A 25854-nucleotide genomic window follows, 5' to 3' on the forward strand; every position below is an offset into this window, starting at 1 on the left:
CGCTCCCATTGGCTCACAGCCCCAGCAGGAGGAGGCAGTGATTGGCTGAGAGGGGACACACCTCTAGAAGCTGTTTGTATGCAGCTAGAATATTTTTTTTGGTTGGGGGTGTTTAGTGGATGTTGATTGTGCAAAAAACAGAATGGAGATGTGGAAGGGGGCGGGGCCCTGCTGGCAGGCAGCCAACCAGAGCTGGTTCAGCGACTTCTAGGAAACTGTATGTTTGTTTGCTTCCCTCTTTCTAAAGGCAGCGTTTGTTTCCTGCGTTAAAACCAGTTCAAGTCTGGCAGTAAAAAAAAAAGAAAGACGCAGCTTAATGCCCCACATTCTACCCCTGAGGTTGTGGATGTGGGGGGGTGGGGGGTGGGGGGGGTTTATGACTCTTAATGGAGGTGGTTCTGGGTTCAGATCCAGACCTGTGGGGTCAGTCTGGTCAGCGGTGTTTGTTTTACCCCAGTTAACACATATAATCGTGTTTTTCCACCGTTAATAAATCACAGGTAATTACTTCCTGGAGTGGGCGGAGCTACTGGTCAGATAAACGCTCCTTTCTATCTCTACAATTTTATTTTTTGTTTGAGGGCTGATGTCATGGAATTGCGACGCTTCGCTGGGACATGATGGGATCGATTATTATTATTATCGTATAATTTCCTTCTTTATTTATTTTAATTATTTCTTTTAACACAGAGTTAAACCGTTTTAACTTTAACTCCGGTTAAAGTTAAAACGGTTTAACTCTGGTGTTTCTTTTTCATCCTAAACTGGAGTTCAATCAACATCCAGATGAAATCATTCTTATTATATAACTGCATTAGCGCTAACAGGTTTCATAGTGGTGCTGGTGGAAGCAAACATTCCATATGCTAATCCCCTCAAATCGTTAGCATGTGCTAAACCGTTAGCGGCTCCCGGCCAATCAGGCGTCAGAGCCTCCTTCTTTTTGACTCCTTGTTTGTGCAGAAAGTCAATGGAGGAGGCGGCGTATGAAGACAAGCAAGCGTGACATAATGACATAAGGATGGGGGGGGGCGTGGCAGGTGTTATATCACATCGTCTTTAAGTCCAGACCCCCACCCCCCTTGTTTTTGTCACATGATGCTCGGAGGCGTGTCCGTAACCCAAACCCTTTCGCTACACAAGAAGAAGCAGACGACTCAGGCGTGTGTTGTGTGTCATGAGGAACACGCATGACCCCCCCCCCGTTGAGCTACATGTAGCATGTAACATGGTACATGTAGCATGTAACATGCTACCTAAAGCTCCGTTCAAACGTGCCAAGACGGCTGCAGATCATTCAAAAGCTCGTTTTGTGATGTGAACAGAAAAGATTTAGAGAATAAATGTGAGAATTGTGGGTAAAAAACTAATAAACAAAATCAATGTTAAATCAATAATGTTCATTTAAGGGTTGAGTTCCAACCCAAATGGTCTCGGTGTTTGTTTTCCCGCTCGTATCAACGTCTCGACGGCTCTGGCATCTCCCTAAAATTACTAAATCTCTGGGGCTCAGCTGTTGACACAGCATCTGACCTTTGACCTCCCCAGAATGCACCTGGAAAATGAGAACCCCTCCTCGACCTGCTGCAATTAGAAACAGCTTTAGCTCGGGCGCTAACACGCATTCTTTACGTGCAGTGCGTCCTGTGTGATGAATGACACGCGTGCTTCGCCCGTCAGACGCCGTTCGTGTTTGTTTTGCGAGTCAGAATCTCTTCCAGTTGTGATAACGTTCTGGGATTGGCCGCGTGCCATTTAGCTGTCAGCGTGTGATGTCACATAGCCCTTCAGCGCTAAGCTAACCAAACGCGGCGTGCAGCTGGAGCGACTTTTCGTTTAGCATCAAGCAGTGATTTCAATGATCAAATAACCTGGAAGCGACTTACGCTAGCGTAGCATGTTTGGGTTAGCCGCTAACTGCTTGTAGCACATGGATCCATTCCACCTTTGAAACTGTGAGGCTCATTGCTTAGCCTGTGTTCAGTCTTTAACGCTAAGCTAATCAAATTAAGATCTTTAGCGACAAAGTTAATCGCAATTTAACGTCGGCTAGCTGATTCTGAGCTAACAGTGTGTCGTTTAGCCCAATTAGAGGTGAATATCAGCTAGCACGTGCATGTTGGGCTGGTGGCTAATTAATGAAGCTAAGTGAATTAGCTTAGCCTCCAGACTCAATGCTAATTTCTCTCCGAGGGGCTTCTAAATTTTGAAACATCCAGAAAAAACCGACCCGATAAACTTTCGGACGTCAAACCTGCAGACGAACGAACACATTCATGAGTGTGTGTGTGTGTGAGCCGACACGCGTTAGCATGTGCGCTAATGGGTGAGCTATTCAGGAACCGTCTGTCAATGTGCAACTGCAATGGAAAAAAAAGCTATTCAAATCGGCGGCGATAGGAGCGCGTGCAACACGGGACGCATCGGTGCGTGTTAACAGAATCCCGCCCACCACAACTTCCACCCGCCTCCTGGTGGCACCGCGCACCCAAGCAGTCGGACGACGACGACGCGAATGAACGACAGGATTCGATGAAGGTGCGTCGATTTAAAGAGGAGGATTGATGCTGAAAAGTTTGTCGAGACCGACGCGGGGGCCGAGGTTTCGACAGCTGCGTGAGATGAACGACTGTAACCCAGAATTATGCTCTTAATTCACTGCTCAGTCACCGCTGGGGGGTCAGAGCGAGGAAAACAGAATGAATTATTGAAGTTAAAGGACAATTAAAATAAATAAATTCAGTCCATTACTAAAACTTAAGAGTAAAACACAAACCATCTCTTCATCACTCACACGTTGCTCCGCCTCTTTGTCGTTTGGGTTCCGTTATCAAGCGTTAGCGCTCGCCGCTAGCTGCTAAGGAAGGCGTGTTGACGCAGACAGCTAGCGGCGGGGTTTCCTGTCCAAACAGCCCAAAATGCTGAGGTGGCAAAGCTGCTGGAGGCTCAGAGTGGGGGGGGGGGGGGTCGAGTCGGTCACCAGCCAACAACCAACAACCTGGTGGGGGGGGCGGGGGGGGGGGCAGGAAAGGGAGTCCTTCAGTGGCTGATGGTTGCAAACAAACGCCACGCCGTCGGGGGGGGCGATACGTTTAACACACGGTTTCATGTAAAGCATCAAGTTGTTGCCATGGCGATGTCGCCGTTGGAGACCGCAGACTGTATCAGCTGTGCTCCCGGGGTCAACGACCTGCTGAGAGTTATGTGACCTCTACCGCCCCAACGTTACGCAACCCCTGGGGTGAGACCGAGGAGGAGGAGGGAGGGGGCGGGGGTATTTGTGTACCATGAGGCTTTGCTGCGACGCCCCCAACGGTTTATTTGTATGTTTACGTTTACACACACACACACACACACAAGTTGAAGAATAGTGATACCAGAGTGGGAACGGCCAAAGAACACAAAGGAAACGGGAGGAAACTAAGAGCCCCGCCCTGGGGTGGGGGGCTGCAGGGGGTGGGAACTGGGTTGTTTCCTTATGGGGGGGGTTGGCCCAGTGAGGAAGAGATAATCCGAGGGGGAGAGGAAGAGCTGAGGAGATGAGTGAGGCGGGACAAACACGCAATGCTGACTGGACGATGGATGGAGGGGGCGTGGCCTATCTGGCAGCTCGCCAGCCAATGGCATCACAGAGACATTAGCGGTCGCGCACGTTGTCACTCACGCACACACGTGCGTGTTGTTTTTATTAAAGGCCGTCATCTTTTTTGGCGTCGGACGCTCGTTGCACCACGAGGCGTTTTCCTCCCGCCGTCGCCGTCTGATGATGTCATCAAATTCCTCAGCGGCTATCGTGTTTTTAGCGTCATAGGTGTACGAGGAGGAAAACAAGCAAAGAACACAAACAACGACAGCCTGTTGAGGTTTTTAACGGCACTCCGGAAGAGTTCCTGCAATTTTTACTGTGTGTCATTGAATTTTGACTTGTGGCGTCGCCACCTAGTGGCCTGGCATGCAAACTACAGCAGAACGATGACTATCTGTTGCCGTACGTTACGTCGACCTTATCTTCTACAACCTTGAACAAGACAGATTCGGCTCCGTGATGTTTGCACTTAGCCTGGAGGCGCTACAAAGGCTGTCCGTGTAAAAACGGCCGCCGATGAAGACGTGTTCTTCCCGTGACAAATATCACACGTTACTTTTGCGTGATAAAACACGGAATAAATCTTGAGCGATGAGGTCACGACGCGACCTGAAGCGTTACGTAAGCGCAGCGTCGTTCACACAGCGTCCATCAGGCAGAAGCGTCCGCCGACACGGGGGTGTGAAAGTGTCCAGAAGTAATGAGACACACGTTTAGTCATCGTTAGCTCGATGGCGACGCCGTGAAGTAACACACGGGTCACACGTTGACCCGAGAGGACTCGATGTTCTGATGCGGTCAGAGGACGGCGAGGCGCCGCCATGGTAACGGGACCATTAGCACGCCGGTGAGAAGCAGCTGCCTGGAGGCGGAGCCCGTCTTTATTTGACGCTCAAAATGTTTCGCCAAAGCGGAAAGTTTATCCGATATAAACACGTGTCAGCAGAATAAATGACGAGTCATCAGAAAGTGTTGCTGAAAGCAGACTGACACCAAACACTCCAAACAGACCTGGAGCTGCTCAATTAGCTTAGCCACGCTACGGCTAAACATAAATAAACACAAATGCTAATCAAAGGAGCGGCGAGGTGCCAGAATCCTAATTCCGTTTCTGTTTACATCCCGTTTACACCGGTTTGACTCCCGGATCTGCTCCACATCAACAGAGACGGTTCTTAAGGTGGTATTTCTGCTGAGCTAATCAGAACCGAGCGTCTTCTGGAAACGGAAAGCTAACGGCGGATACAGCTGCGGCGCCGCACGCGTCCTTTTCCAATAAGCTGCGCGGTAAACAAATCGCCCGCTCAGCCTTTCGGCTCACGCTTCCTGTCTGCTTCCTGTTCTCATCCAGGGGCGTGTTCCACTTCCTTCCCGCTCTGCCTCGATCTCGCTCCGGCTTCCTCCGCGTCTTCCCAGCTCTGTTTTCTCTGAGGTTGCATTCATGGAAGGCGGAGCTTCTCAGCCGGGATTGTCATGTGACCTTTGCCCCTTTCGGACAAACATGGCCGACGCCTCCTGAGGTCACAGATTAGAAGAACAAGCTGAAACTTTCCCACAGGGTGATGTCACTACCAGGTCACACGGCGGCTTCGTTCCCACCTGGGTGGCCGTGTCCCGCGTTGCCGTGGCGACCCATGAAAACCAAGGCGTGCACTTTTGCATGTGTGTGACAGTTTGTGTTCCTGAAACGACGACGCGACACGAACCAGCAGGCGTTTAAAAAACTGCTGCTCCTGCAAAACGTCGCAATTTAGCGCGACAACACTGACGCTGCAACTTCTAGCCGCTCCTGCCCCCTCCCAGGATAAAACATCCGACTCGTGATGAGCGTCTGCAGGCGGGTGTGTGTGTGTGTGTGTGTGTGTGTTAAATATCCGACGCTGATGTGTAAAATATAGACACACAAGTCAAAGTTCTGGTCAGTGTCGGCGCATCTCAACACTCGCCTCAGGCCGGGAGGCTGTTTGTGTCTGTGTACGCCGCCGCCCTGGTAACCGTCTATCTGATGGCTGGACCTGTCCCCCACCCCCCCACCAACACCAACACGGTCGAGACCCTCTTAAGAGAAACACTTCAACACACTCCTGGTGTTATGAACACAATCAGAGAGATAGTCGGTGAATGTGGAGTTCACTGGACTCACAGAGGAGAAACAGGAAAACAACAAAAATCACTTCAATCTGTTCAGTCTTGAAAAAAAAGCCACCAAACCGCCTAAATTACAAAAAAATAATTTTTTATCAACCAATAGACACGCAGACTTCACCTGTGTATAATTAATTATATATAAGTTACGTAAAGAATGAAAAGAAACGCAAAAGTCACACGAGAACTCACGAGCTACGTCTGTACTCCACCAACGAGAAAGAGATCCGGTCTCACTGGTGTCGTATCCATCCGCCAACACGTGGTAAAGAATGAGATCTGGTCTCACTGGTGTTTTATCCATCCGCCAACACGTGGTAAAGAACGAGATCCGGTCTCACTGGTGTCGTATCCATCCGCCAACACGTGGTAAAGAACGAGATCCGGTCTCACTGGTGTCGTATCCATCCGCCAACACGTGGTAAAGAACGAGATCCGGTCTCACTGATGTCGTATCCATCCGCCAACACTGGTCTCCTTTGAACTGGTATTTGCAAACAGCTGATAACCAGTTGATTAAATCATCTATAAATCACCCCCCCCAGATTCCTCCCTAAATAACTGATTGCATCACCGCCGCTGATCAAACGTCTCACGTCGTCCCGGCGTTTCTCGCCCGCTGCCCCCCCCCCACCCTCGCTTTCTGTCAAACAAAACAAAAAGTTGCACAACCACAACTTCAGAGTGAAAACATTTCTTCCTACATAGACCATTAACCACCAAATACCCCCCCCACACACACCCACACACACACACACCACAGCCCCCCCCCACAGAAAGAAAGCCTGTCACTGGACGAGAAGTTTTTCAGCGCTCAGACCGGCGTGGAAAGACGTATCTGCTTGTTGTCCTCAGTTATTTCCATGCTGTCCAATCAGCTGGGGGTTGGGAGCATTCTCAGGGGAGGGGGGGGTGGTTGCGGGGGGTGGGGGGGCTCGATAAAGAAAAGTGAAGATTGTGCTGCCAAACCGCAGATATGACAAATTTTTAAAAAAGGTGCAAACAGCCTTGAAATTGAGCAGAAAGCTGAGAAGGTGGGGGGGGGAGGGCAATATGGAAGTGCCCCCCCTTTCTCCCCAGCCCAGACTTGAGGGTCTACTGTAGCAGGGGGGGCCACAGAGGGGGCCCTGTTTTCCATGTTTACTTGCACCCTTCTCAGGCTGGGGGGGGGTCAGAATGCATGTCGGTTCTTTGGGGGGGGGGGGGGGGCTCAGCTCAGAACCCCTGATGAATCGGCTGGACTCTGAGCCGCAGCATCTGTTGCTTCTCGGGGGGGGTGGACTATATAGGTTAACCCCGTTAATCTGAAGACGTCATTCAAATGGGGAGGGGGGGTGGCGCTGTGGACAGAGTGTCCCAGTTCCGAACAGGAAAAAAACGGCACCTGATGTTGTTTTGTTTTCGATTATGGAATCAGATAATTCCCAGAAATCCCAGGTTCTTGGAAAAACGGCCCCGCCCCCCCCCCGGGGGTAGAGACGCTTTGGATCGCAGCAATAAAATGTTGTCTAGTTTGTTTTTATGGTCGACAAACGCGTCAGAAGTAAGTTTTGTAATTAAATGAGCAGCGATATTAGAGACGTGGAGTTTAAAGAGTAATTACTGCAGTAAAACTATTCAGGAATACTCCCTCCTGATGAGAAGCAAATTCATTTCAACGATTCACAACAAAGTCTAGCTGCTCCCGAAATGAGTAGTCTGATCCAGTCGGTTGGAGTTGCGTCGTTCTCGATTATACGTTGATGTAAAAAAAAATACTCGGAAATGTACGTGTGTCTGCCACAAATATCGGAATCTTAAAATCTCTATTAAACATTTAAAAGTACATAATGTCATGTTACTGTCCAGTAATTAAGAATAAAAACATGTATTATTAGCCTGTAGCAACCCCCGTGACCCGCGATGCAGAAGAAGTAGCTGAAGAGAAAACAATGACTTTTTTTCTATATTAAAAAAAATTTACATTTAATTCTTTAGTCATCTTAAAATAGATGGGTGTTAACCAAATATTATTAGAAATGCATTCACAACTAGTTACTTCAACTCTTTTCTCGACTTTCGTCGCCCCTCCTGGAACCGATTGACGACGTAATCCGAGATTAAGTTGTAGCGGCAGGATGTGAGTAAAAACATACATGTGTCTGAATTTTTGTTGGTATGGTGGGAAACTCATTTTTACACCATTTGGTCTCAGGGAGGGGTTAACACAGGTCAAACAGGAGAGGATCTGAGACGGACCCTCGTGGGACACCATTGGTTGCATCCATCAGAACTAGTACTGTCTAGAGCAGTGGTTCTTAACCTTGGTGGAGGCAAGACAATACAGGGGTCTGTCTCCGCAGAACCCCTGAGACCGACTCACCGAACCCCTAGGGTTCGATCGAACCCAAGTTACGAACCACTGGACTAGAGTCTCGTTCAGGTTCAGAATCTGTTGGAATCGTCACAAACAAAGATTTCGCCAAAGTCGGTCGTTCACGATCGAGCGGCTCGCGGTTAAACGTCCAACGCATCCGTCTAAACATTTATCTGAAGTACTTCCTGTTCCTGACCCACTTTGGCCCACCTTTCTCTGCTCTCACTTCTTCTGGTTCTGCCTTCGTCTGCCCTCCTCCTCCTCGTCTTCCTCGCTCTCATACCTCCGCTGTGATGTAACTCCCTCTAGCAAACATGTTTTCTGGAGCGCCGCACACAGAGGCTTCATTCATGCCGTGTTATTTCTCTGCATTCTACACTCCGCACACAAATAGCTCGCACATCTCTCCCAGGTTTGCCGCATCCACCGCCGCCACCACCACCCCCGCCACACGGTCCTGTATTTACGTAAGGCGAGTCTTGTTTTGGGTTTTCACCACCCGTAATGCACCGCCCGATGGCAAATAGAGGTTTTGGGGGGGTTGTTTTCCCCTCCATTATCTAAATCTACAACATTTAGCTCCTCCTCCTCTCTAGTGAAGACGGGCTTTCGCTCCAATCAAAACTTTCCTGCTGAGAAGCAGCGACTGGTCAACAGGATGTGAAACTATCTTCTGTTTTATTTTCTTCTTCATGCCAGAGTTGACCTTTCCCTCACTTTTGTTCGCTAAAGCTAGCTCTCTTCTTCTTCTGCTGTTTGGTTTTTTTGTGCCTGCATTCACCCGCGGGTGAAAGTCGTGACCTCCGTCGGGCCAAACCCTGTCCCAAACTTTCCATTTCTGTGCCACAACTCCGTGCAAACTTGCAGAAAAATGAGCGTTCAGCTCATTTACCTCACGGGTTCTGGCTGAGTCATTCCCATGTAGTGGGTGAAAGGTGTGCTGAGCCTCACCCCTCATCCCTTCCTCCCCCCCTCCTGGTGTTAGTGGAAGGGAAGACGACCATCTGCTGCCCCAGTTGCCCAGTGACTGGACAACAGCGGTCCCTCACGGCAGCGTCCCCCCGCCCATTGTCTGCTCCAGACCGTGTTTGTGCGTCAGATCGCCCTGTCGGCCGTGCGCGAGACGGATTGTGTGCTTTCCTTTTATGCGCGAGCGCTGAAGTCGCTCTTGATCTGCATTGTGTGGAGGTTTCCTGTGGGAGTCCCATAAAGAACGCACCCTCGCCGGGCAGGACGCTCCCCCGAGTGCCGCCAGATGACTTCCAGGCGGGTTAGAAGGGGGTCATTAATAAATCTTAGCTCCGGCGCATCGAGAGTCGATTTCCTCTGCAGACGGTTGTTTCAGGATCAAAGATTGTGTGGTTTTAGTGTTCGTTGTTTATTTTATGTTAGCTCTACTTGTATGAAATGTTTTTTTAGTCGTTTTCTTATATCAGTCTGAACTTAATGAAATTAAGTTAAGTTACTGAAATTAAGGTAATAATGAAATTAGACCATTGTCATTTGTTGTCACGTTCGTTGACGAAACAAACACGAGTTACGTTCAGGAACTGACAGGAAAAGAGAGGAAAACAGCAGGTCGTACCCTCAAGAAAAGTTAGCTTAGCCTTGCTAAGGAAAGGAAGCTAGGCACTTGACTTTAGCTTCACAAAAAGTTCTTGAGACAAGTTAGCTTAGCCTAGTATACCGACCGACTGGTTAAAATGGAGAAAGCATTTGTGTACTTCTTACTTCAGGCTACCAGATTTATCAAACAAACTGAGTATTCAGACTTTAATTGCAGTATTTTGGACAAACCTGTGAATACAGGTCCTGTCTGATTGGACAGACATGTCGCCCTGATGACCAGTTTGTGGCGTTAGCTTGACGTTCACGTTTGTTTGCAGAAGAGGTCTGTTCTGATGAACCACACGTTTCCCCGTCGGTGCGTTCTGTATGTGATAATGAAAACCAAAAATACACCCACACTACGCTAACACACATTTACCTCCGCCGCCTCGGGAGGCGCGTTTCTCCACACGTTCCTCCCTGGCTGTGAGATTCGATTCCAGCGTTGGCGTCGCTGGATATTTTTGTCTCGTTGCCTCTCACACATGTAGGTGATGAAGCATCGAGTTCAGTTCCTCGTCATCCTCGTCCAGTCCCGTCGCCTTAGAGGCGGTCTCACTGATGTTGTATCCATCCGCCAAAACATGGCAAAGAATGAGATGCGGTCTCACTGATGTATCCATCCACCAGCTAGTGGTGCTGTCCTGATGCTTGACTCGTATCTCTAATAACTCGTACGTCGAGCAGCTCTTATCTGGAGGTTCTACTGTACATCGAGGGAAACCAGCGGCTGAAGAAACGTTGGGAATCCATCCAGCTACGATTTAAATCTCATGGTTGAAGCAAGATGCTCGTTTATGGCCGACAGAATTTACGAGGACCTCCGCGAATGACAGCAAAATGTTTTAAAGCGCCGCTTATCCTTTTTTATTCCCTTCAAACCCGGAGCTCAGACATTATTGGATCATATTTTACTGAACCTGGCAGTCAGACCAGCAGCTGATAAAGTGTGTGTGTGTGTGTGGGGGGGGGGGTTGTTGATGCTCCTCTATTTCTTCAGTTGTATTTAAACCTGATGGGAATCTGATTCGCTGAATCCATCAGCAGGTCGACGCTGCGCTGCGGTCGCCTCTAATCCCATAACGGGCTGACGCTGCACAAATAGTCCCCCCCCTCCCCTCGGTGAGAACTGTGACAGTGGGTTTGAGTCGGCGTTCGCTCCACCGGTTTAAAAAACACATCAGTGTGTGCGTTTGGGAGTTTGCTTTGGGACTCATGACTCGTGTTTATCTTGATTTAATCAGAAACACAAGCGCTGCTATCGTGTTTGTCACTCATTAGCACTGATTACAGCCGTAATCCTCCGCCTCATGGACCGGTACGACCTCACAGTGATGTCACACTGGTGGGCGGCGGCCTGCACCAGGGAGAGCTGCTGTATTCTGGCGTGGGGGGGGGGGGGGGGGTTATGGTTTACAAGTTGCCACGTAAACAGCTGTGCACATGGCGACTCCTCCGCCTCTAGCTTCGCCCGCCCACCCCCTCAGTTGTGTTGCCCCAGCTGTGGAGTTCACATTGACGTCTTAAAAGCGGCGCGTCGGCCTCGCCTTGTGTGTTCAGCGCGGCGTAGCGTGTTCCTCAGGTAACCCGGTGTCCAGTCATCGATTTTCCTGCTGCGCAGGAAGCGGCTGGTTATTGATTCTCAGGGACGATGATGTCACTCCAGACGGCGTGGGGTGTTCACTGATCCGTGGTAAGGTGGGAGATGCTGATTCCGTAATCCTCTCCCTCCACCCCCCCATCACTCGTGTATGGGTCCATTCTAAATTAAAAAACGTTTAGGCTAGCGTTAGCCGTGCTATTAGCATTTTACGTACATTAATATTCATCAACATCCGGACCTCGTCTGCGTACAAACGTTAATTTTTACATGTTTGGGGTTACATAAGACTCATTTATCCGTCATCAGCTCCCAGCATGCAACAGGTGTTTGCAGCTTTAGTACACAAAAGCGTTAACAATAGCGACGTTCCCGACAGTAGCTGGGTCTTATCTCTTAATTACGTTAGCGTTATGTTTGAATTTGCAAGATGAATTGTACGGACAGGTTTTTGTCGGTTTGCTCGTTTCGGCTGTTATTGATTAACCACAGAGCAAATATGTCTGCGTTTGGTGTGAGGCGGCGACACACACACTTCTGCCGGGGTTATGAGGTCCACCGAGGGTTTGGAAAGGTGAAGAACCGGCACAAACCCGGCAACCCTGGAGCGTTTCAGGAAATTTCTTTAAATAAAGGACCAAAATAAATTTAAAAAATCTTTGTTTTAGGTTCTTATGTTGAGCAACAGAGGCATGAAAACAGCTAAGATACAAAAGTGCTTTAAACAGTCTATCAGAGTGTGGGGAAAGGTAGCCCAGATAGAAGGTGGTTTAATATCAGTATGGGGAGGGCTCAGAAACGTTTAAATTACCGTAAATAATAAGATAAATAGTTCGTAGCTCTATCGCGGAATATGTTAATCGCGTGTGGTTCCTGGAATGCATTAACTGTAAAGAACAAGGGTGCACTGTATACAAGAATTTCAGCTGACTTAAATTACTATATACACACACAACAGCAAGCTGTGGTTGATGTGGGGATTTATTTATATTTTAGGACCGAAACATAATATGCCGAGCTCAGCATTTTCTGCTAATTCCAGTGTTGTTGTGTTGCTTCAGACCCGTGACCTCATGTCATGTGCTTCGGTTCGTATTTGAGGAACTGGATGGGCAGAGTCCAACCAGAACAACAAGCCTGAACGTGCGCGACGCAGTGGTGTGTTTGCACACATTGTGTTTGCATAAAGTGGAAATCTGGTGCAAAGAAAACATTCCATAGCAACAATCTGCAAACTTCACTCCATCGGGAAACTCATACGCGTATCGTTACTCAGACTTAGCTCACCGACCTTTGACCCCAGCCGGTAGGGTTCCTCGTAAGTTGTATTTATGGAAACGCGATCGATCAGGACGTAAAACATTAAACCGTTTGTTAAATATACTTACTTTACTTTTGTTTGACAGGAAGTGACGCAATAACAGTTGGAAACCAAATGAGATTCACTTGAGGTATGAGGCATGTTGCTTTGTCACTAAAATCCCTCAAGGCTAGCGAGGCTAAGCCAGCCAAGCTCCGCCCACATCGCTCATGTGGTTCTACAGCGATGGAAAGCAAAAAAAACAACAACACCTAGCTAACATTCACACTAATATTCACGGTAAAGGAATATTTCATACTTAAGTGTAAAAACGAAAAAGAACCCCTTCATGACAAAACATGTGAGTAGTAGCGGCTAACATTAGCATGTCTGTCCTTCTATTGCAGCTACATAGCATTATAGCTTCCATCGTTTGGCGATAATAGACGTTAAAAATGTCAGTTATTTCTTTAACCATCAAATCAAGTTTCTCATAAAACAACGACTAAGTCAAGGACTTACTGCTAGCAAATTAGCTAGAAAATAAGCTAATAAAATCGCTATTGTAGTCATAAAGACAGAAATCAGTGGTTACAATTTAAATAAGAGAAAATGAGAAGACGGCTTCTGTCCACAATAAATCAGGGACCTGTTATTTCACAGTTTTATTTTTTATTCTAGCGGTATTAAAGAGGATTTAGAATATGGAGAATGGAAAAAGATTTCCACCTTCGTGCTTGGCGTTTAACATCAAAACGTGGCACGAACCCCTTAAATTACTGTAAATGTTTTCTGAGCGAAGACGATCAAGTTTCCAGCTAATCAGACAGACATTAATAAACGATGAATCATTGATGGGCCGGTCGCCCCGACGTCTCAGTCGTTCAAGTTCTACCATTCAGCACCGGCTCTCATTGCCTATTGATGAAGGAACACGACACGGAGAAAACGGTTCCGAGAGCAAATGATTGGATCGCATCGCTTCCTGGTGTCAGAGTCTTTAAATAGATAGATTGGGTGAAAGGGGGCAGAAGTGAAACCGTCCCTAACCAGGGGGCACAAGTCCACAGATTTCATAGTTTTGTAAAGAAAACCTCATGAACTCTTGTACTTCAGCAGCAAAATGGAAATGATTAAACCTGGTTGGACTCATCAGCCACCGAATCCGTTTTTATTCCTTTACGACTCGTCACCAGTGGCTTTTACGACCCTGATCTTTATTGGCTTGTTTGGGAATGAATCATCTCTTTTCTGAACGTCCTGACGATCCTAGCGTCTATTGAGAATCTCAAGGCCGACCATCAACAGCTTTCTGGCCGGCGTCCCGTTGACATGAGCCTTTTTTTTTTTTTGCTCACTCAGCAGAGCCGAGTTCTTGTCAAAGAGAGAAAACAGCTGTTCATGCCAGCAGTCGGAGCAGAGAGGCTGTTTTTTTTGGGGCTGTTGGAGTCACAGTTGTTAGCCTGACTTTCACAAAGCCTACCCACACGGTTCTAACTTTCTGTTGATTCATTTGTGTGTTTTCCGTTGGGTAAAGTCTTTACAGGAACACGGTTTAGTGAGAAAAAGAGGGCAGGTGACGCAAAGCAGAGAGTTGTTCATTGATTTCTGGTGGTGCTATCGGCCTAAAGATAGCAGGAGAGCGTTTGGTATTCGCTGTTTTTCTTTGGGATCCTTTCTGTTGCAGTGGGTCGTATTGTGACAGCTGCCCTCTCCCTGTTAGAATAACATCCCCGGGAACTCGCCCTTCCTCACGTGCAGAAAGACCCTGCCGAGCAAGGCCTTTCTGTGGGATTGTAGCCTACAGGACCAACAGATTATTTAGGGACTCGTTCAGTCGTAAAGCAGAGGTTATCTTTCCCCTCTTTCTTTGGTTTCCCCCCCATGTTCCCTCAGAGTTCTCTTCAGTTCCTCTGCGTTTCACAGAATCCAGGGAACGCTGCTTCCTCCCTGTGCTGGTCCAGGACCTGCTGGTCTTGGGGGGGTGGGGGTAGGGGCACGCCTCTCCTCTCAGGAAAGTCGGCGCTTGGCGAGACTGCGACGCTCTGATAGCCTGCCAGAATATACACAGATCAGAGAGGAGACGACTGGGAAAAGAAGAAAAGGGACCAGGGGTTGTGTAAAGAGGGTCAAAAAGCCTGACCCTGGTCCGGTTTGCTCCCACATCGGGCCGAAAGAACACGGCAACGATGAAACAGTGCGACGCTGCTAGATACCGTGACCACAGACGTGTCAAACCACGAAACACAACCGATTGTTCAGCATCGCTATTGGATGAAACATCCAAACCTGTTTTGAGTCAATCTCGTGAACTTCTTTAGTTCACGAGAACTGAAAAAGCCTCTTGAATCAGAGGCGAAACGTCTTCAAGACACTTTCCGAAAGTCCAGTGGGTTGATTTGAACAGCTTTGGAGAACCATGACCTGGACAACTGAGAACCAACACAGACTGTTGGATGACGTTTGACATCTTTTGGGTAGTTAGCCTTTTATGTGCGTTATCTGCTAACTGCTACTCCACGTCTATATCCTCGCCTCAATTGGTCACGCTCGCTTTCACAACAAGTGGAGTGTCCGATCCCGGACCTCAAGCTGCAGATCGTTTCACTCGGTCTACATCAACTTAGAGGTGGCGCCATTACTTCTTCCGCAGCGGTACGACCTCTCTGAAAGACTTTTTACCTCGTACACAGAAAGACACCTTCACGTCTCGCTCTGTTGCTTGAGGTCAACAGGTTTAGAGGCTGTAGCAGCTCACCTAGACAGGTAAGGGTTAAGCCTCCAATCTGCCCAGTTAAATGCTTAGCGGTGGGTGAGGAGTGGGCAGGGGACACCCTCGACAGTCGCCACTCCTTCAAACCATTCTAATTTTGTTGCTTTATTCGTTTAGCGTCTGAAACAACCACTGCAGGTTTGATCTGTTCAAACAAACGTCTCTGGTTGTTTTGCTGGAGTTTCTGTCGTTAGCCCCCGGGGGGCTAAGTTGAACCACGTGATTTTTTTTGTGTTTGCTGTGAACTTTGGAGAAATTAGTTCTGCCCTGTTTTTGTCAGAGAAAGTCAAACAGGACAAAAGTTGTGAACAGATCTGAATTACTTTCTATGTAACAGACCAGTGAACTTCAAACCCCCACACAAGTTTTTCTCCTCTCATTTTTTTTTTTTTTTGGCAGAGGAACAAGAGAAGCAGAGACAGAGCCGAGCTGATTGGTTCCTGCAACTGTTGTTCTGCTCCGTGATTGGTGGACGCCTGTTGCTAGGCCTGTGAGACTTTCCGGCTCTCCTCTCTGCACTCACGGGTTGTGTTAGCGCTGCTCCGGTGGACTTCCACCAACTTGTTGAACATCCCACAGTTTTTAACGGGAGTTCACGCCTCGGACGGCTTCCTCTTTTAACATGATTAACTTTTATTGGTTTGAACTTGTTAAAATCCGGTCCACAACAAACAGGAAAAACAAACTCAGTCCACAGATCCCATCGGAATAAGTCGTTCCAGATTGGGCAACAACTTGGTGCAATAACCAGCGTCTATCCTCATTACTAGCCGTAAAAGATTGATTAATCAACCGTTACTGGAGCGGAATGCTAACGGTTGTACAAAAAGTCAACTTAATTGTTTTTGTTGATTTGATGGAAATGGGTCATTAAAGAAAAGATTTATTCAGTCTCCATGTAAACCCAGCTAGCCGCTGTAAAACTATAGTCTAGTTTATTAACAGGGAAAATATAAATGAGGAAAGTGTTAATTACATAAATCACGACAGAAATTAGATGCTAACTAGATGCTAATAAATGTCCTGCATTGTTCCACACATCCAGGTCTATATAGTGAAATAATTTTAGAGTTTAATCAGACTGAAAAAATATTTTAGAAGCTGAGACTTTTGCATGACGTCTTCTCAAGTTATTAAAGTAAATTTTGAGAGAACTCTCATCCGTTGGACCGACGTCTGTGACGGGCGGAGGTGGAGGGAGATGTCCGTGCAGGTGTGTTGAATCAGAGAAAATAATTAGTTTTGTGGGTGGATGATTCACACGTACTTGCAGGCCTCAGCAAAGAACAGCAGCACCAAATCAAACTGTGATAATTTTTTTTTTTTTTCTACCTTGGTAACAAACACTGGTGGCTAATAAAGACCAGCCTGATGCTAACATTAGTCATCAGGAGCAAACTCAATGAGAGGAATCCTTGATGTGACACTAGAAGGTATTTATCACCAGTGTGAGAGAGTAGAACCTCGAGATACGGGTTTAATCCGTTCCAGCCCCGTAAAAAAATACCCTAAATTACAAAAAAACATTTTTATCAACCAATATTCAGACTTCGTGTATAACTAATTATATATAATCCACGTAAAAATGATAAAGACTGAAAAGAAACGCCAAAGTCACAAGAACACACCAACGAGTGACCAACGTATGACGTGCTCGCTCACTGAAGCGTGACCGGACGTAGCGTGTTTGCAGTGGCGACACCGGCCGTGTGGTTTCTAATGTCACACCGGTTCTGAACTGGCTTCAAACAATGTTTACGTGCTGCAGAAGAATGTGGAATGTATTGAAGTCAAACATTTCGTCGTGTATCTGGAAGCGTGTCAATGCAGGAGATAAATTACTGACGCGTCGGACACACCCGCCTGAAGACGGACAAAACAAATAAACTCAAGGTCCACCAGCGTTCCTTCCACTGGACGTTGTGTAACATCGAAGCAGCCCGCTATACGTTTGTTTACGCCGAACAAACGGGACACGCTCAGGTTTCGCAATGGAATGGGGTCCGACACGTAACATGACCGGACTTCATCACGCAAACAACAAACAACATCCTTTACGTTCCCCGTAATGCACCAGTCTCTGAATCTAGTTTGCTCCAACTTCATTAGCAGCATCCTCGTAGCATTGCGCTAATGTTTCTTTCAGTTTAGCGGTAATGTATTCTGTGTTAGCGGCCCCTTTAGGAAGGTAGTCATGTGACCGAGGCAAGCATCTCCACAAGCATGGAGGAGAGATTCCACTCAATTAGAACAAAACATCATTCAGAATCAGATAAGAAAACAGAAATAATAGAAGTTCTGGAAGTTTTCACGACACGAACAATTTGTTTTTCTACTTTTGTGCTCGCCGTCCAAGATGGCGTTCGATCGGATGCTCCTGATGCGAGGACAGTAAAGCCTCAGAGCGTCGCCGCTGAACACAACCCCGACGCTGACAATGGTGTTTGGCTCCCGGCCGCGAGGCCTAAGCGCTTTGACATGAAAAGCTTTGGCCCGATAGCTGACCAGCCTCTTCTGCCGCTTTGCTGAGCCATGGGGCTCCCAGCAGCCCCCGGGAGTGCTGACTCCAGCCCTGGGGGGCATGTTTACCCCTCGCTTCACGCTGTGATATCAGGAGAGGGACCGGGGAAGGGGTGGGGGTGGGGTAGTCCACACAATGAACCTGCTGAATACTGCGCTATAGGGTTATCAGCTGTGGAGCGCGACTCGTCGCTTCCTGGTCAAAGCTGGACGATGAGTCGGCGTCCGAAAGTTTATTCCTCCTCCTCCAAACCGTAATTATTGAAAACGCGGACATATCAGAAAAATAATGTAATATAACTTCAATAATATTTATTTAAATGTGCATAACTTCATGACGTCTCACGCCCCTAAGTACGCCGGGATAGGCTCCGGCAACCCCCGTGACCCGCTAAAGTGGAAAAATGGTAAGAATTGGGATTATTAAAGTGGACTTTCTTCTTCTCTTCTTCTAAATTAATTTCAACACAGTCCCATTCCATTCCTGTCACACCACGCTTCCTGAATTAGCCGCTAGCTGCTGCTAGCTGGGAGTTCAAACCCCGTTTCTGTAACAGAAAAGCTTTTCGTTGTGTTTTTAAAAAAAATCTGCCTTCAAATGGGAAATTTTGTGAGATTAGATAATCCTGACACACACATTCTGAACCAGTCGTTGGCAGCGCATCTTTTCAAAATAAAACACTAATGGTTCCACATCCACAACCCTTCCGTTTCCGTCGTTTTTGCGCGATTTGGCTCAAATTATTTGAAACTTTAACTTGTTTTAGAATCCAGGGAAACTTCTCTGGGGTGATTTTCATTCCGGAGCATACAGAAGATGTTTCCCTCTATTTTCTGTGCTATTAGTGACTTTGGATCGGCGGCGGTGGTGATTCCAGTGATCCATTTCGCAGTGAGTGTGTTATTGTGCAGCCGGGATAAACAAAGCCATAAGCGCTGCCTCCTTATCTGGGCTCTCAGCCGCGGCTGATTGGTGCAGGGAGGCTGCTATCTGCCATCTGATAGGCCGCGCTGCCAAACCAAGGCGACTGGAGGGCCGGTGTTGTTGCAGCTATCCATCTCCTCCTGCTGATGCTGATCTCCTTCCTCCTCCTCCTCCTCCTCCTCCTCCTCCCTCTGCAGCTTTGTTGTTTTCACTCCATGCAAATCCTGACTGATCCATCCTCCTGCAGGATGGAGTGAACTATTGATCAGGTATTGATAGGACAAAGTAGAGCTCAGTGGTTGCTTTATTTTGCTTGATGATTAAATCAGGATGGGGGGGAGGTGATGGGGGGGGGGGCAAAAGAAGAAGTGATGTTTTCTTAGAGGGATGATTGTTCTCTCTGCTCACGTTTACGACCCTGTATCCCCTCCTCCTTCCCGCCTTAGCCCCGCCTCCCCCGCGCTGCCATTGGCTGGCCGGAGGCTGTTTTCGTGTCGCGTGTGGCTGCGGCGCACGTCCGTCAAACCCGCCCCGACTTTATGTACCGAATGTCGGAGCGGAGCGCTCCGTATTCCTGCTGGGGGGCTGCGAACAGCTGACTGCCGGAGCGCTTTCTATTCCCCTCAGCGCCTCCGAGGAACAAAGAGACGATCGGCCGGTCCGTCAGTGGGGAGGGCAAAAGGGGGGGGGACGCGTCCTGCTTTCTTTTCTTTTCTTCTGTTTTTACGCCACACATAACCGAACGCGACCAGAGGACGCGTCATGAGGCTCGCCGTGGCTCCGAGGAAAAGCGTGGAGGATAATTCTTACCTGTTAAAGATCTGCAGCCATTGTGAGCGGCTGAGCAAGAAGGTAAGGGGGGGGGGGGGGGTCCGGGGTCCGGTTCTGGGTCCGGTTCTGGGTCCGGTCCTACCCCAGAGCGCATCGGTCAATCCGCGGTTATGTTATTATTTTAAATGTTTTTTTATTTATTAGTGCTGCTTGTTTTCCAACCCCGTCCGGCTGCGGAGTCACCAAAGGGTGCGTTTGGTTTGCTCACCTTCTCCCAATGGGGGGGGGGGGATAAAAGTGATGCGTTCAAAGACAGGTGTGATTTCAGGATCGTTTGCCTTTCATTCATCCTGTCCGGGTTTTTTTTTTTTTTTCTTTGTGTGTCCGCTGAAAAGGAGGAAGATGGGGGAGGAAGAGGAGTGTTGTGGGGGGGTGGGGGGGGACATGTCGAGACATGCAGCGGAAAGTTACCGGACGCAGTGGAGGCAGGAGAAACGTTTCCATCGCGGTTATTTCTGATGCTTCTTCACCTTAAAATCTGTCGGATCTGATTTTTCCTGCGCATCCAAACGCCCCCCCCTCTTCCTCACCCTCCTCTTCTTATTTTTTTTCTCCTCTCACAGGATTTGGGGGTGCGGATCCCGAGACCCTTAGGAAACGGACCGAGCAGATTCATCCCTGAGAAAGAGGTAGGATCCCGTTTCCCTCCTCCTAAGATCATCCGGGCCGCGTTCCAAACACCTGGGGCGCTGAGCCCTGACCCGGACCACCCTTTTTGTTGTTCCTGTCAGATCCTGAAGGTCAGTAAAGTGGACACCAGAACCCAGTCCATCCTGGAGGATGCGTTCGCCGCCCTCGGTCGCCTTGACAACATCTCGGTGGTGATGGGCTTCCACCCGCAGTACCTGGAGAGCTTCCTGCGGACGCAGCACTACCTGCTGCAGATGGACGGGCCGCTGTCTCTGCACTACCGCCACTACATCGGCATCATGGTGCGACCTCGCCCCCCCCCCCAGACCCCTCCAGACACAGGTTTGACGGTTGTGTGTCGCGGTTCTAACGGCGTTCTCCCCCCGATCCCGCAGGCGGCGGCGCGCCACCAGTGCTCCTACCTGGTCAACCTGCACGTCAACGACTTCCTCCAGGTGGGGGGCGACCCCAAGTGGCTGAACGGGCTGAGCGACGCCCCCCGGAAGCTGCAGCAGCTCGGGGAGCTCAACAAGATCCTGGCCCACCGGCCATGGCTGCTCACCAAGGAGCACATTGAGGTGAGGAAGAGGAGCAGGAGGGGTATCAGTCGTTGTTGGGCTCCAGGCTGACCTTTAACCCCCCCCCTTACAGTGTCTCCTGAAGGCGGAGGAGCACAGCTGGTCGCTCGCCGAGCTCATCCACGCCGTGGTGCTCCTCACCCACTACCACTCCCTCGCCTCCTTCACCTTCGGCTGCGGCATCACGCCCGACATCCACTGCGAGGGGGGCCACACCTTCAGGCCCCCCTCCCTCAGCCAGTACTGCGTCTGCGACATCGCCAACGGCAACGGGCACGCCAATCACCACGACGATCTGCTCGGCGACCAGGTGAGCCTCCGTAAAGGAGAAGATGGGAGGGCAACGCTAACGGCTAGCGTCCCGCTAACGGCGCCTGTGCCTCGCAGGACGTGTGCGGGGAGGTGGAGGTGTTGATGGAGCGCATGAAGCAGCTGCAGGAGTGTCGCGACGACGAGGAGGCGGACCAGGAGGAGATGGCGACGCGCTTCGAGCGGGAGAAGACCGAGAGCATGCTGGTGGTGACGGCCGATGAAGACGACGGCGTCCCGTCCAGAGACGTCTCGCGACACTTCGAGGACCCGAGCTACGGCTACAAAGACTTCTCCAGGAGGGGCGAACACGTTCCCACCTTCAGGGTGCAGGTAGGACTCAAACCCCGCCCCCCCCATGAATAATTTATTTATTGATGCTGCGCTTTTCAAAACGAGTCGTTTCCGAAGACGCAAAAACAGGAAGTTCACCGGATGATGAAGGTAGAATTACGTCTTAATGTCAGAATTTTTTCAATCGTAATAAATCTGAATCAAAGATTAAAACTTGAGCATTCCAGCAGAAAGGAATTCTGGGAAAGAATCCCATTAAGGAGGATTTAAAGGAGGAAGTGGAGTAAACCCGTCTGATCTCCTCCGGCTGGTCGGTCCAGACTCCAAAGACCAGCGGGTGAAAACAGATCGGAGCGATCCGTCGTAAATCAGTTACATAACCCTGGAGCCGCTTCAGACGGGCAGGAGCCGCTTCATGACCACAGCTGAAACAACATGCTAACGTGTTCTGTTCATAACCAGACCTGAAACGCAGCGACTCTAAAGCAACATGCCAACAGTCCTGAAACGTAGCAACGCTGAAGCAACATGCTAATGTGTTGTGTTCCATAACCAGACCTAAAACGTAGCGACGCTCTAAACGTGTTCTGCTCTAAATTTGGGAGTAAAGAGTCCAGAAATGGGCGGAGTTACGGAAGCCGAAGCAGAAGAACCTATCTGACGTGTTCTGAAGTTGTAGAAAGCAGACCTGGATCGTGACTCGTCTGTAAACGCGACTCCAGATCTGGATGGCGACTGGTGATGAGGTCACACTGGAGCCATTAACCCTTTCCTCTCTCTCTCCCTACTGCAGGACTACAGCTGGGAGGATCACGGCTTCTCCCTGGTCAACAGGCTCTACCCGGACGTGGGCCAGATGCTGGATGAGAAGTTCCAGATGGCGTACAACCTCACCTACAACACCATGGCGACGCACAAGGACGTGGACACCAGCATGCTGCGCCGCGCCATCTGGAACTACATCCACTGCATGTTCGGCATCAGGTCAGACGGGTTCAGGTTCGCGTTGGGGTTCGCGTTCGGCTCCGTCGCCGCTTCCGTTCCCTAACGCCGCCTCCTTCCTTCAGGTATGACGACTACGACTACGGGGAGATCAACCAGCTCCTGGACCGCAGCTTCAAGATCTACATCAAGACCATGGTGTGCAGCCCTGAGAAGACCACCAAACGAATGTATGAGAGCTTCTGGAGGCAGTTCCAGCACTCCGAGAAGGTGAGCCTCTCTCTATCTCTCTCTCTGCGGCGGTTCCTCAAACCCGTTCCGTCTCTAATCGCTGGTCATCTCCCGTTTCTCCCCCCCAGGTCCACGTTAATCTGCTTCTCATGGAAGCGCGAATGCAAGCAGAACTGTTATACGCTCTGAGAGCGATCACCCGCTACATGACATGAAGTGCTTTTTGGCGTTTTGATCATCGTCTTTTTACTGTCGTTGTTGTTGTTGTTCATTATGGGACACTTTAAGACAAAAAAAAAAAAATCACAAGTGGGAGGGAGGGGGGAAGTGACACGAGGAGGCGTGGCTTATGACGGAACGGGTCGGACGGAGGTGAAGAGGATCAGAACAAAAAGACCCGCCGAGGGGACGTCGTCACAAACCCCACGTGGATTAACCGGCGTCTGCCTGCAGTACCGACGCCGACCAGTAGAGGGCCGGCACATCAGGGACTCGGTATCCCATCATGCAATGCCACTTGTCTCCTGGTTGAGTGAAGACCCCCGACAATCCCCCCAGAAAGCTGTGCAGCACAGAAAGCGTCTGCACTGATTCTTCATCACTGTTTTTGTTTCTGTAACACCTTTTTTTTTTTTTTTTTTTTTAAATTTCATTTTGTATTATGGGATGTCGGGTGGGATTAGAGATGGAAGCATTCTTTTTTTTTTAATTTACGTGTGCCTGAACTATCCAGCACAGTGTGCATACGTGCTGATGCTGCTGCTCCCGTGTTGTATTCAGGGGGGTCATATTGATCCCCAAACCTCCGTTACCCCCCCCAACCACCCCCTCACTAAGCTCCTATCTATTCGAAATCCACTGCATTACCCCCCCCCTCCCCAAACCAACTCTTAATGTCAATGTAAGCTAATCCAAGAGTGTGAAAGCAGAGAGAAACTCAAAGAACACTGTCTGAGCCCCTTTTTTTTGAGTTTGACTGTGTGGATGATCGTCATGACGACGGAGGTGCGGATGTTTTGTGCAAATGTTCACAAAAATATGGAAAAAGGAAAAAAAACGTGTCAAAAAAAAAAAAAAGCGAAGAACTTTGAAGGAAAGACTTCCTGCTTCTGCTGTAGCTGTTTGTGACTTTATCATTTGTTGTTGACGATGACGATGACGATGATGATGATGATGTCTTTATTATTTCTGGTAATGTGTTAAAAAACAAAAACAAAAAAAAAGCTAATCATAAAGAAAGTTAGACGCCAGGTTTTCCAGGAGGGATCTGCTTCCGGTTGCCCCCCCCCAAAAAAAACCCCACACCTTTTATCTGTCTTCCGCTGATCCCGGCCACCTGGTGGCGCTAACGCTTTGGAAGCTTTGGATTGTGAATTTTACCAGTAAATAAATACCTCTTCTGTTTTTTCTCTAGAAAACATTTAAAGAAGTGCTCCTTGGTGAGCAGAAAAAAGGTTGTAGCTGCGCTTTTATTCCCCAGCTGGGGGGGAATCTAACCAGTGCAAAGTAGCTTGTTTTTGTTTGTTTTTTTTGTCCAATGGAGGCGGACCTCCGTTGTTTGTGTTTACTAAACCAGTTAAGTACTGCATTCTTCTGAGGGCGGGGCCGAGAGAAAGATCCCGATGAAGAAGAGGAAGGGTGGCGATAGAGAAATGGTACACGTGAAAGAAGGTTTGAGAGGAAGGGTTTGTTTTTGTTTTTCAAACTTCTGACTGACGTCAGTTACTGACACTTTTTTTGTTTTTTTTAATACGAAAATCTATGAAAAAGAAGCAAAAAATAAACTATGATATTGAATTGTCGTGCATCATTGGTAGTTTTCTGAACTGTTTCGCTATTTGCGACGGCGATTCGGACGCCGTCCAGGAGGAGCACAATCAGTGTCACCGCCCGCCTCAGACGTTCAGGCGCACAAATCAAACGACCCCCGTGCTGATGAGAGCCTCTGAATGCTATCATGAACACACACCATCACCTCATGTCCGAAGTACACAAACACACCGCTGATGTCATCGACTGTTCTCAGACTCGCTGGAAGCAGGAAGTCGGTCGAGGTCAAAGGTCGTCTTTGGGGGCGGTGCTTGCCTCGCCTACCTGATGAGGACAGACCGCATTACCCCCGCTAACGGGAAACGTCCTGCATATCAACCTGTTCAACATTGTCAGCCGTTAGCTTCGGCTAACGGTGCATTTGGGGGGTCAAAGGTCACGGTTGTGCAGCTCTCAGAGGGTTTTTCCATTCAGTGCCGGTTTTGATTTGTTTCCATGTAAAAACGATGTGATTTTAAATTGTTGTAACTCGTGAACGCGGCCTGTAACGGTCTGTAACAATAAAGGCGTTGAGAAGCAAAAAAAAAAGTGTTTTTACATTTCTTTGTTTTATTATGTACATGTTCCAAAGTCACATGACTCCAGACACCATAAACGAATTCCTGAGGTCAGTTCAAGGTCGTTAAGTCACGTAAAGAAACTTCAGACACACGTGTGAACAGAAAAAAGCTCGTAAGAAATTATCGCTGCACGTTGTGAAGACACCCAGAAATGTTATTTGAATAAAGCGCATCGAGTTGACATTTAAAACACAAGAAAAACGTGAAGATAAAACCTCAGATACTGAGCTTTAAACATCTCTTCAGTAACTTGTATGAAATATTTTCTGTTATTCTAAACAAAAAAAAGTCTTAAAGTCACTGAAATAAGTTAAAGTTTTATTTTAAGTTCATTCTGTTTTAATTCTTCATCCAAATTTAACATGAAAATGTAAAGTGTTGGTTCTTCAGTAGTTTAATGAACTCACCTTAGCTTTTAGCTACAGAGATTAAAACACGACAAAAGAGAAAACGTGATAACCCGTTAGCTGAGTCAGCTAATGTTAGCATTCAGCCACTTCCTGCTTAATTTCAAGTTTGACAGCATAATTAAAGATCCACTAGCTAGCATTAGATAACAACTAGCATTCACACACTTCCTGCTAAGGTCACCAGGAAAGCCCTCAGATAATCACATTTGGGTGTTTTATGCTAAAGTTAGCTGTTCTGCTAACAGTTAAATGTCTCTAAACCTGAGTTTTGCGGCCTGACGACCGTCTGGATTTCCACTTCCTCTTGTGCTGACAGTCGCGGCTCAATCAGGAAGTGTGTAAATGTCATCCATTGGTCAGATTTGTGACCTTTACGCGACCTTTAGCTTCCTGAGTTACAGTTAGAGGACGTAGGGAAATGCTAAC

General features: G+C 48.4%; 2 protein-coding genes across 4 annotated transcripts in view; one reads left to right on the plus strand and one right to left on the minus strand.

Annotated features, from left to right (window-relative positions):
* The window catches only part of sesn1 (sestrin 1), a 31828-nt gene extending 7403 nt beyond the window's left edge, over positions 1–24425 (plus strand). The window contains exons 1-9 of one of the 2 annotated variants that reach the window (XM_068343070.1): positions 19173–19665; positions 20208–20273; positions 20376–20576; positions 20670–20852; positions 20926–21162; positions 21240–21494; positions 22249–22439; positions 22523–22667; positions 22757–24425. In XM_068343070.1, coding sequence (XP_068199171.1) covers positions 19576–19665; positions 20208–20273; positions 20376–20576; positions 20670–20852; positions 20926–21162; positions 21240–21494; positions 22249–22439; positions 22523–22667; positions 22757–22843 — 1455 coding nt within the window. In that variant the 5' untranslated portion in view covers positions 19173–19575 and the 3' untranslated portion in view covers positions 22844–24425. Of the gene's footprint in view, positions 1–19172; positions 19666–20207; positions 20274–20375; positions 20577–20669; positions 20853–20925; positions 21163–21239; positions 21495–22248; positions 22440–22522; positions 22668–22756 lie in introns of those variants that run through there. The other variant, XM_068343069.1, reaches the window with a different exon arrangement.
* The window catches only part of armc2 (armadillo repeat containing 2), a 42148-nt gene that overhangs the window by 5900 nt on the left and 10394 nt on the right, over positions 1–25854 (minus strand). The window contains exon 19 of one of the 2 annotated variants that reach the window (XM_068343068.1): positions 10075–10237. The exons of the other annotated variant lie outside the window; for it this stretch is intronic. Coding sequence (XP_068199169.1) covers positions 10204–10237 — 34 coding nt within the window. The 3' untranslated portion in view covers positions 10075–10203. The remainder of the gene's footprint in view (positions 1–10074; positions 10238–25854) is intronic. 2 annotated transcript variants of the gene reach the window in all.

This window comes from Antennarius striatus, chromosome 19, assembly GCF_040054535.1.
Source record: "Antennarius striatus isolate MH-2024 chromosome 19, ASM4005453v1, whole genome shotgun sequence".
In the NCBI taxonomy this organism is placed as follows: domain Eukaryota; kingdom Metazoa; phylum Chordata; class Actinopteri; order Lophiiformes; family Antennariidae; genus Antennarius; species Antennarius striatus.